Source organism: Nansenia antarctica (assembly GCF_963989245.1).
Source record: "Nansenia antarctica genome assembly, chromosome: 8".
NCBI classification, from domain to species: Eukaryota; Metazoa; Chordata; class Actinopteri; order Argentiniformes; family Microstomatidae; genus Nansenia; species Nansenia antarctica.
The window spans coordinates 31,159,410-31,170,794 of record NC_137678.1 but is presented as its reverse complement, the minus strand read 5'-3'; the positions used below and the strand labels follow the sequence as shown (position 1 = coordinate 31,170,794).

At 42.7% G+C, this 11,385-nt stretch overlaps 1 protein-coding gene across 1 annotated transcript in view; it reads left to right on the top strand.

Moving 5' to 3' along the window:
• LOC308163692 (protein O-mannosyl-transferase TMTC2-like) overlaps positions 1–10,309 on the top strand; it is a gene marked incomplete at both ends in the record, with an annotated part of 80,778 nt that extends 70,469 nt beyond the window's left edge. Inside the window, 2 exons of the mRNA XM_080537879.1 lie at positions 5,507–5,570; positions 10,124–10,309. Of these exons, the coding sequence (XP_080394005.1) occupies positions 5,507–5,570; positions 10,124–10,309 (250 nt within the window). The remainder of the gene's footprint in view (positions 1–5,506; positions 5,571–10,123) is intronic.
• Between the last annotated feature and the right edge of the window lie 1,076 nt (positions 10,310–11,385).

Genomic DNA, 11,385 nt, shown 5'->3' with positions numbered 1-11,385 from the left:
CATAGAGTGAGTTGCAGTAGTCGAGCCTAGATTAAATTAGCATGAGGACGACCCTCCTCAGGTCACTGGGGGTGAGGAAGGACTTGATCTTGGCTATGATACGTAGTTGGTAGAAACATGACTTCACGACGGAGCTCACTTGTCTGTGATATTGCTTCATTCATGCAGTACCAGTAGGTCTCTACAAATATCCGGTTGGATATTCGCATTTCTTATTCATGACCATATCAAAACGTGTCCAAGGTTATCAGTGTTGAGAGCGCTGGCTAGCTGTGGGTATTTTATCATTCAGGACATATTCAATATTGCATCGTGCGCGCCCACTAAGGGTTTTACAAACGTACAAAACAAACCTTTTTCACCACCAAAAAGTGGGAGGTCACACGAGTTTTCGTGTCGTTGTTTGGAGTCGCTTGCAATAATTCGTGTGATAACGCTGTTTGCCACCATATTGTCTATTTTTGTAGGTGTATAATTCAGCCCATTCTCTCCGAAGAGCTACTGTGATACAACATATCGTGAGCTTAGAATTATAAGGTTCGATCTCCGTTTAGGGCAGTTCAAAGATGAACTAGGTAGCTTCAAAGTTTTTACATTCCATTATGTTTTGTGAGATGGTATGGAGGGTGTATCATGCCGTATTTAAATACAATACAAACATCGGAATGCAATACACACATCGGAATGGAATACACGTGTAACACCAAATACAATGCAAAAATACGGAATGTTTGTGCCAAAATAAAAGCAATGTGTATTACATTTGAGCGCAGCGTATTCCATTCTAGCATGTGTATTGTATTTGGTCACGAGTGTATTCCATTCATGAGTGTATTCCATTCTAGTGTCGGTGTACTCATTTGCATTGCTTTTCGATATCCCATGTAAATCCGATGTAATTTGCATGTAATTTGCATTGTATTGCATTGAGTGTTGGGTACTCATTTGCATTGCTTTTCGATATCCTATGTAAATCCGATCTAATTTGCATTGTATTCCATTCCGATGTAGGTATTATGGCACTTGCAAATACAATGCAAATTAGTATCCGCCCATATGCAAATTAGTATCCGCCCATAGGTTCTGCCCTTTCCGGCCATAGGATTCGCGATGCCAACGATGACGACAGTTTCTGTAATAGCTTATTAATAAATTATGCTGACCATCGTATTATCTTAGTTTAATGTCATTTCAATGAATCATATAACTTTTATTTACAACAAGCACAACACAAAAATCGCTATTATGCACCGTCTTTGTCCGCGAATAACACCGGCTGTGGAGGTGGTACTAACTTTGCTAACTTCACCATCTGTCTACGGTCATTTTGAGCCCTTAACCACCGCGCTGACACCCCGAAAAGTTATGCTTTTAACCGTAAACTCGATGAACCGGGAGTTCACCCGGCCGCTGCTGCTCGCAGCACCGCTTGTCCAGTTGACAGCAGGGGCAGATAATATTTCTACCCCGGAATTCCATTCAAATGCCCAGTCAGCCTTTTCCAGTCAGCCTTTTCCAGTCAGCCTTTTCCGTAGAAATACATCGCTCCGTTATATATCTAACGTTACATGTTTTAAGGCTGATCTGTGCATGATAGTGCTGCATTATGTTGATCTATTTATATCGATCTATAAACGCGGAGATTGGAGCCCCAGACAGCGCTGCACTCGTATCTATCAGCCTGTCTGTATAATGATGTCGTTGAATGCCGATGCTGTGGTACTGTGCTGAATGAACCATTCGCTGACTGTCTTAATAAATCAAGTACAGAGATTCCAACCCGTGTTGAACATTCTATTTCCTTGTCAAATCGTGTATGCTGTCATTGCTGTGCACGGTCACCATGAGATGACAACCCCTTTTTTTAGGCCTCCATAACAGGTAAGTTACTGCCCAGCAGAGTGTCTCTCTGCTGGGCTGAGTGAGTAGCTGAAGCAGCCTGGTTCTATTGTTCCACATGTAGTGAGGCCTATGACTCTGTTTCCATGCCCATGATAGTGTCTCTCTGCTGGGCTGTGTGAGTAAATGAAGCAGCCTGGTTCTATTGTTCCACATGTAGTGAGGCCTATGACTCTGTTTCCATGCCCATGATAGTACCTCTCTGCTGGGCTGTGTGAGTAGCTCAAGCAGCCTGGTTCTATTGTTCCACATGTAGTGAGGCCTATGACTAAGTGTCCATGCCCATGATAGTGCCTCTCTGCTGGGCTGTGTGAGTAGCTCAAGCAGCCTGGTTCTATTGTTCCACATGTAGTGAGGCCTATGACTAAGACTCCATGCCCATCATAGTGCCTCTCTGCTGGTGCTGTCTAATGTTGTCTTATGTTACCTGTTACCTCCAAACTTCCTCACTTTGAATGCCAACCACCAATGGGGGTGGGGGGGGTTTGGGGGTTGCACCAGGAAGTGCTCTTGGTGACAAATAAATGCTTGCAATCAACTCAGAATCATGAAAAATGCCTAGTTTGACCCCTCAAAAGTTACTCAAGTCCAATTTAAGCATTTTCGAATGTTCGAAAATCGGTTATCGGTACCCCAACTTTGAGCAGTTTTTTATGAGGTTTCCCACAGGAGTTGAATTTCAACCTTTTAGGACATGTTATTACACACCTTTAGAAACACATTGGTGAAGAAATTTCTTGGTAACGATTTACTTCGCAGATTGGTCAAATATCTGGTAAAATGCCCTTACTATTAAAACATGTAACGTTAGATATATATCGTTATACAGGGAGCAATGTATTTCTACGGAAAGGCTGATAGATTGTAGAATCTTCTTGTCGGTAAAACGATGGAATCAATCTATTGAGGATTGTGATCTTAAATGCGTTGTCATCTCATGGTGACCGTGCACAGCAATGACAGCATACACGATTTGACAAGGAAATAGAATGTTCAACACGGGTTGGAATCTCTGTACTTGATTTATTAAGACAGTCAGCGAATGGTTCATTCAGCACAGTACCACAGCATCGGCATTCAACGACATCATTATACAGACAGGCTGATAGATACGAGTGCAGCGCTGTCTGGGGCTCCAATCTCCGCGTTTATAGATCGATATAAATAGATCAACATAATGCAGCACTATCATGCACAGATCAGCCTTAAAACATGTAACGTTAGATATATAACGGAGCGATGTATTTCTACGGAAAAGGCTGACTGGAAAAGGCTGACTGGAAAAGGCTGACTGGGCATTTGAATGGAATTCCGGGGTAGAAATATTATCTGCCCCTGCTGTCAACTGGACAAGCGGTGCTGCGAGCAGCAGCGGCCGGGTGAACTCCCGGTTCATCGAGTTTACGGTTAAAAGCATAACTTTTCGGGGTGTCAGCGCGGTGGTTAAGGGCTCAAAATGACCGTAGACAGATGGTGAAGTTAGCAAAGTTAGTACCACCTCCACAGCCGGTGTTATTCGCGGACAAAGACGGTGCATAATAGCGATTTTTGTGTTGTGCTTGTTGTAAATAAAAGTTATATGATTCATTGAAATGACATTAAACTAAGATAATACGATGGTCAGCATAATTTTTCGAATCTTTATTAATAAGCTATTACAGAAACTGTCGTCATCGTTGGCATCGCGAATCCTATGGCCGGAAAGGGCAGAACCTATGGGCGGATACTAATTTGCATATGGGCGGATACTAATTTGCATTGTATTTGCAAGTGCCATAATACCTACATCGGAATGGAATACAATGCAAATTAGATCGGATTTACATAGGATATCGAAAAGCAATGCAAATGAGTACCCAACACTCAATGCAATACAATGCAAATTACATGCAAATTACATCGGATTTACATGGGATATCGAAAAGCAATGCAAATGAGTACACCGACACTAGAATGGAATACACTCATGAATGGAATACACTCGTGACCAAATACAATACACATGCTAGAATGGAATACGCTGCGCTCAAATGTAATACACATTGCTTTTATTTTGGCACAAACATTCCGTATTTTTGCATTGTATTTGGTGTTACACGTGTATTCCATTCCGATGTGTGTATTGCATTCCGATGTTTGTATTGTATTTAAATACGGCATGATACACCCTCCATAAGATGGAACCTTTGTATTTTATTAATTACTAACTCAAAAATGTAAACATTTTAAAAATAACACCACACAGGCAACAACACCTAACACCAACAGATTATATAAAAATTTTACAAAAATTGAGATAGAACCTTATAATTCTAACGTCACGATATGGAAACAGCCGTGTAGTTGTGATTCATAGTAATGACATCTCTACCCAGGGCTTGTAAAGAAACCCCAGCCTTTACCTCAGGAGAATTCTCTGTTTTTATGGCAAGGTTTGGCAAAGTGTGCGCACACTCACAGACAGCCCCCGTGCGTTTTAAAACGTTTGTAAACGGGACCGCAAATCTTCTCCACTTGCTGCAACTCAGGGATATATTGGAGACGATAGGACGTCTCTTAATTCCCGTTTGCTCTACATATCTGGAAAAGTCATTTAAGCTTCAGCGTCTTTTCATCCAGAAGCACCACCACGACAGAGGATTTGTGAGTTAGAAGTCTAACTGCTTGGCCACAGTTGGAGTGTGGGTGGATTCAGAGAGTAAAACTCTCTGAGATACAGCGAATAACTCACCATGACATAATTCTCGCACCTAATCTTGTACTCGCCTACTCGCATGGCTGACGTATTGCGTTAAATATGACATGCTCTGGGATGGATTAATTTCAGAGCAAAAAAAAATCAAAAAATATTAATATGAAGTTATGAATCACAAACCAATCCCCCCCACCCCTCCCTTTTGGAACAGCAATGTTGTGCTGTGTTGCGTGACCCCTAACCTAACCCAAACCCTAAGCCATGAGAAGAGAATAAAAGCCTACCTGTTTACTGTGTCAAGCGGTTCGCTCTTTGAAGATCGTTTCAAAGCGAAATCCCCCAAAGTCCCTCAATAATTCTTCTCTGATTGCATAGGCGCTCTCTCCCATTAAGTGTGAGATGCTCCGTCTGAAAAACAAAAACAAGGGCAGGGGAGAGATCCTGGTTTAATGATGAGGCTCTGAGGAGTCACGCGTAAACTTGAGATGAGTTCATCATCGTAAAATATTTATCTCCACGTCTGGGTAGATTCTCCTTGATCTAATTAGTGTTAGCATGTCAGATATAGTTAGCATGGCCTTTACATAAATGTACACAGCAGCGTAGCTAAAACCATACTGAGAGAGATGTTTAACCAGAGCCGGTCATGACTAAAAGTATGTTCTTTTAGCACAACTGCCATAAAACACTACACTAATGGTCAATATTTCAATGCGAAGGAAACTGTACTTGTCTACAAGGCTATTACAGTAGACAGATGCAGTTTTCTTCACTTCAAAGAAAGCCACTGATGGACTCTCTCTGTCTGTCTCTCTCTCTCTCTACCTCTCTCCCTTTGTCTATGTTTCCTCTCTCTCTCTCTCTCTCTCTCTCTCTCTCTCTCTCTCTCTCTCTCTCTCTCGACCTCTACAGGCAAGCCAGTCTAAATGAAGCGGCAGAACGGTATTACCAGCAAGCGGCGACCCTCAGACCCAACGTGAGTACAGCACAGGACTGGTCACACTGTTCAGAGTATTTCGTGACGTTAGAATTATAAGGTTCTATCTCCATTTTTGTCAAAATTGAGTTTTTTTACATAATCTGATCCATTAGGTGTTTATTAATGCCTGTGTGGTGTTATTTTTAAAATGTTGACATTTCTGAGATACAAAGGTTCCATCTCACAAAACATAATGGAATGTAAAAAACGTTGACGCTCAATATCTCGGAACTGCCCTAAACGGAGATAGAACCTTATAATTCTAAGCTCACGAATGGGTAATGTCAGATAATTGCTGCATAGATTTCAACACGATCTGTAACTACTAGGTACCAAACAGTAACGAGGGGTTCTTCTTCTACCGTGTCTGGGTCCCTGTGATTCCTTTGTGGACAGACGTCTAGCTCTGTGCACAGTGTCACTCAGTCACTTCAAAGGGAGAAGGAGTGTGGAGTGGTTTGGAAGAGGTCATTCTTATTTATTTATTTATTTATTTAGAGTCATACAGACTTTATACAGGAGTAGACGAGGCTTCCTCTGGTCATTTGTCATGTGACTAGGCTCTGGGACTGTATGGGGCCGGTGTGAGAGCTGGCTGTTTTTGCATTTCATCTTTATCCAATAGTGAGCGGAGGCAACAGCAGCCCACCAAGCCCAAGACTTGTATACTGTACCTTTTGGAGGTATTTTGGAAAGATATGTTTGAGATCTTATATCAGTACATATCACTAATAGCTTTGCTAATACAGCTTCTATTCCATGATCTACCTTGAGACAGCATAGTTGGTGATATCACAACCAGTATCTGAAGTTAATACATGCCATTTAATAATGTATAGGCCATTTAGCTGAGGCTTTTATCCAAAGCGACTTACATTGCAGTGAGTGCCATACATTTTTCAATATACATGGTCCCAGCAGGAATCAAACCCACAACCTAAGCGTTTGTTAGCGCCAAGTTCTTAATAGTGTTCCCCTTGTCTTTGTGCCCCTGGTAAATGTCCCCTGATCAGAGGCTTGACGATGGTTGTTATGCAGAGGGTGCGGTAACTCACTGGAAGGCCAAAGCGCTCCAAGCGCTCGTCATGGGTTTCCACTCAAATTCAGTCATATGTCAAAAAAGCAAAGCACCTCTTGTCGTTGACATTTTCACTCACGGTGTCTGCTTAGCGCATGTCAAGTCCTCTTACGTCAACGCGATCCAAAGGGGATTCGGGTCATGAAAAATGCAATGTCGGCCCAGACGTGCGGCGATAGACAATTCGTGAAAGAGAAAAGCGTTCAAGAGTTTGCAACAAGGCTTGGCAGACGGCAACGCCACTTACGGCTGCTTCATATTTGGAACCGTTTTGGTTTCCCAGCACTCTGTCCTGACTCTGAGAACCATTTACAACTGGCGAGGTATGCATCATAAACTTCTGGATATAGAGACTATATTATCAATCAAACTTGCTCCGAAAATGACCACGTTCAAGGCCCTACTATCACATCCTTGCTCTGGGTTAGGTTTTATTTGGCAGTGTTGGGAGTGAGCCAGCCCTACGACATTCATCACTCTTAGCCTTAAGAGAGAGAGCAATCACCCGACAGGATTTCTGGCTACCGTCCTGAATATACAACACACATGTAAACAGCGTCAGTCAGCTCCGAGTCTCCCACAGTGGTGTTGTCTGGAGTGTCTCCTGTATCCACGGCCTGTTTACAACGACAGTCTCCCCCTGTCTCTGCTCGGCCCGTGGAGACTGAGAGACATGTTTCCTGCTCATCTGTCTCTGAATACTTTTTGTGACGTTAGAATTATAAGGTTCTATCTCAATTTTTGTCAAAATTGAGTTTTTTACATAATCTGATCCATTAGGTGTTTATTAATGCCTGTGTGGTGTTATTTCTTAAAATGTTGACATTTTTGAGTTAGTAATTCATAAAATACAAAGGTTCCATCTCACAAAACATAATGGAATGTAAAAACTTTGACGCACAATATCTCTGAACTGCCCTAAACGGAGATAGAACCTTATCATTCTAAACTCACGAATGGTCTTCAAGACGAGAGATCGAAAAAGAAGAGAGAAGCTAAAGAGATCAAAGGAAATCCTGAAACCTACATGAAACCTCCATGAAGTCCAATAGTCCCCCAACCCCTCACCCCTACGACTCCGCTTACAGTCAGGTTCCCAGGCGTGTGAAAGTGTCTTGTTTTGGGGGTTGAAGAGGCAGAGATGAGGTTGGGATTTGGCCTGTGTTTGCTATGGCACTCTGGGAGCTCTGTTGTAGCCTGGGTTCCAGATTCCTGCCCTTGATACTCAGTTACGCACAGGTGGTTTCACTTTGCCACTTCAAAGGGACGATTTGATAAAATCGCACCCTTAAACACACTCGTACAATCCGCAAATGCTCCTTTACACACACACGCACGCACGCACACAGGCACGCACACAGGCACACACGCACACACCGAGTTCCTGGTAAGAAGTTTAGCTCAAGGCAAAGCGAGTAAAGTCCTCTGATCCTGTTAGCTTAGCTTAGTTCAATTCAGACTTCCTTAGAACGAAGAGCTTGAAGGTAGAACCCTCTGAAGGCCGAGGAGAGAGGCCAAAATTTGTTTTGAGGACGAGGTATGACCATTTCTTTAAAGGACCCACCTAACATGTATTACAGGACTTCATATACAGTATACCATACACTTCCATGTAACGTTTACATTAGGGATGCAACCTCAGCAAATATGTTCAAGTCAAGACTAAAAACCCATCTTTTCAATATTGCCTATAAATGACTAAATAATTAAATGATGATTATATAATGATTGGAGCACTTTGAGCTGCAACGTTTGCAGGAAAAGCGCTATACAAATAAAACGTTATTATTATTATTATTATTCCATGTAACGTCCTCAGCTATTTCTTTTTAGTGAAACCTACTTAGTAGTGAAACTACTGCTCTGTAAGTAAGTAAGTAAAGCTTTATTTAAATAGCACCTTTCATACAAGAAATGCAGCTCAACGTGCTTTACAACAGGAATAAAAACAAAGTGAATATAAAAACATATACAAGCATAAAATTAATATAAAAGCAGGGGAAAACAGTAAAAAGAAAAGGTAAAGATAAAAATACAAAAAAAAGAAAAGAAAAAAGGGAAACAATGTACAACCTCTGCCTTAACGCTTAGTAACCGCTATCCATCTTCTCATCAGAGTCTAATGTGTTTCTTTATAGTCTAATGTTTCTCTTTATAGTCTAATGTTTCTCTTTATAGTCTAATATTTCTCAATTAGGAACCCAAATTGAGAAATACCCAAAAGAGGAACACTGAAACTGTACTCCTCACAACATGGGTTCGACCCAAACACAGACAACAAGTCCTAACTTCATAATTCTTTCTTCCAACCTTTCAATAATACAGTTCTAAAGGTCATTGTACCACAACGTTGACACAACTATTTCTGACTATTTGACCATATTCACCCACTACTGTAAGGTCAAAAAGTGGTACAGTGGTAATGCGACGCTTATTTAACTTGACTCAGCTTAAAGCAAAGTTAACAAAGCCCTCTCTCTTAATCCGTGACAAGAATCTGGCAGGTCTCCTGTAATACGTCTCACATATCACAATCTGCATTAACCAGAGGTAGGGGAGGGTGAAAATAGCTCGAAATAGCTCACCACACACACGGCGGATTCAAGGGCACACTGCGGCCTGAAAATACCTCATCAATAGTGTGTCTATTCATGCAAAGATTCTAATGACTAGGCCAGGTTTGGGCCAGAAGCCCGAATTCTGCACATTTCACATTATTCCTACACTACATCTATCTATAGACCCCACATCCCACATCGCCACATCGCCTGCAGTGGTGTTTGGCAACTCTTTTGGAGTACCTCCCACACTCATGTGACAATAACCGATATCATTACCAAATGTCACATTAACATGAGTTGAGCATGTGGCGACAAACGAGCGCCTATTTCGGTGATAATTACTCAACAGACCGCAAACATAAAATATGAGTGTGAGCTCGCCAGTCATTAACTGCATTCCTTTCAGCGACAGCAATGTCTTCTTCGCTAACGGTTTTAATTCTATCAGTGTGTCACACATCCACCGCTATCTAGACTAGAGCACCAATGTTAATCATTTCTCTCTTCCTCCCTCCCTCCCTTCGTCTTGCTCTCTCTCCCTCTCTCTATCATTCTCATTTCTTACTTCCTTTCCTCTCTCTCTATCATTCTCATTCCTTCGGTCTCTCTCCCCTCTCTCCCTTTCTCTATCATTCTCCTTCCTTCCTTCCCTCTCTCCCTCATTCTCATTCCTTCCTTCCTTCCCTCTCCCTCCCTCTCTCTATCATTCTCATTCCTTCCCTCTCCCCCCTCCCTCTCTCTCTCTCCCTCCCTCCCTCCCTCTCTCTCTCCCTCCCCCCCCTCCCTCCCTCCCTCCCTCTCTCCCTCCCTCCCTCTCTCTCTCCCTCCCTCTCTCTCCCTCTCTCTCTCTCTCCCTCCCTCCCTCTCTCTCTCTCTCTCTCTCCCTCTCCCTCTCCCTCCCTCCCTGTCAGTACCCGGCAGCCCTGATGAACCTGGGGGCCATCCTGCACCTGAACGGGAAGCTGTCGGAGGCCGAGGCCAACTACCTGCGGGCGCTGCGGCTGAAGCCCGACGACGTCATCACCCAGTCCAACCTGCGCAAGCTGTGGAACATCATGGAGAGGCAAGGCCTCAGGACCACGCAGCAGGGGCCTTGAAACCCCAAAAGAGGAACACTGAAACTGGACACAAGTCCCACGTGCATCATCCCCTTGATGGACATGGGGATCTAAACAGAGCTGTGCAGTGATGTGCCCCATAGGAACGGGCCAATAGGAGACCAGAGGCCATAAGGCAGGGATGATGGAAGACAGGGGATGATGGAAGGCAGGGGGGGATGATGACGTGAATCGACATATCCCCCGAGAGGAATGCAGAGAGCAGGAATCTCCGATGGATGGCAGTTACGGTTAAGTGTGGACATCTTGTGACCAGTACGCAAACAGTGACAGCTCTTTCGGGGGACCCTAGCTGCCCCCCAAGGATATACCCAAAAGGATCATGTGAAATGACAGTTGACAGTTGATCGTCTCAGGGTGAGATGAGGTCGCTACACAAGTGCTCACAGAACAATGACCACGACAACCCTTGGCTCTTGGGGTTATTAGGAACTTTCAGTCCATCCTAAAAGGAAAGCTGAGCGATGAGTTCTTTCTCTTATTGGTCCATTTTAATTTATTGCTACCCTGTTGTATTCACCGAAGCACTTAATTTGGAGTAAGGATGTGGCTATGGTACAGAAGTCATAACTTTACACCCTTTTGTTGATGTCATGGGTCTATGTGACAAAAAATGTCCTTATTGTTGGTAAAATGAATACATAAGTCAATTTTTAAATCAACTTATAATAGGGTTGTAATGGCCTTGTCGTCAGCTGACAATGTAATTGCCATGTCATTACAGTGATAAATTACAGAACGTTATCCAATCAAGACCATATTTTTGGGAAAGTAACATCAAGCTTTTTCCCTGAGAGGGCGCCAACACTAACCAACAAATCTCAGAACGGTACTGGCACCATAAACACATTTTAAATTTGATAAAAATGAATTCCCACCCAACAGAAGGTTCGTATAGATCGTGCCAAAGCTTGTTACTAGTCTTATAAATGGGGAATACCAAGTAATTCCTAATGTATGTTGTATGTATTATAATGAAGAGATTTTATTTCATTTAATGTAATCAGAGGATTATTGTTAACTTATTGGTTTGTATTACAGTTTGTGACGACACC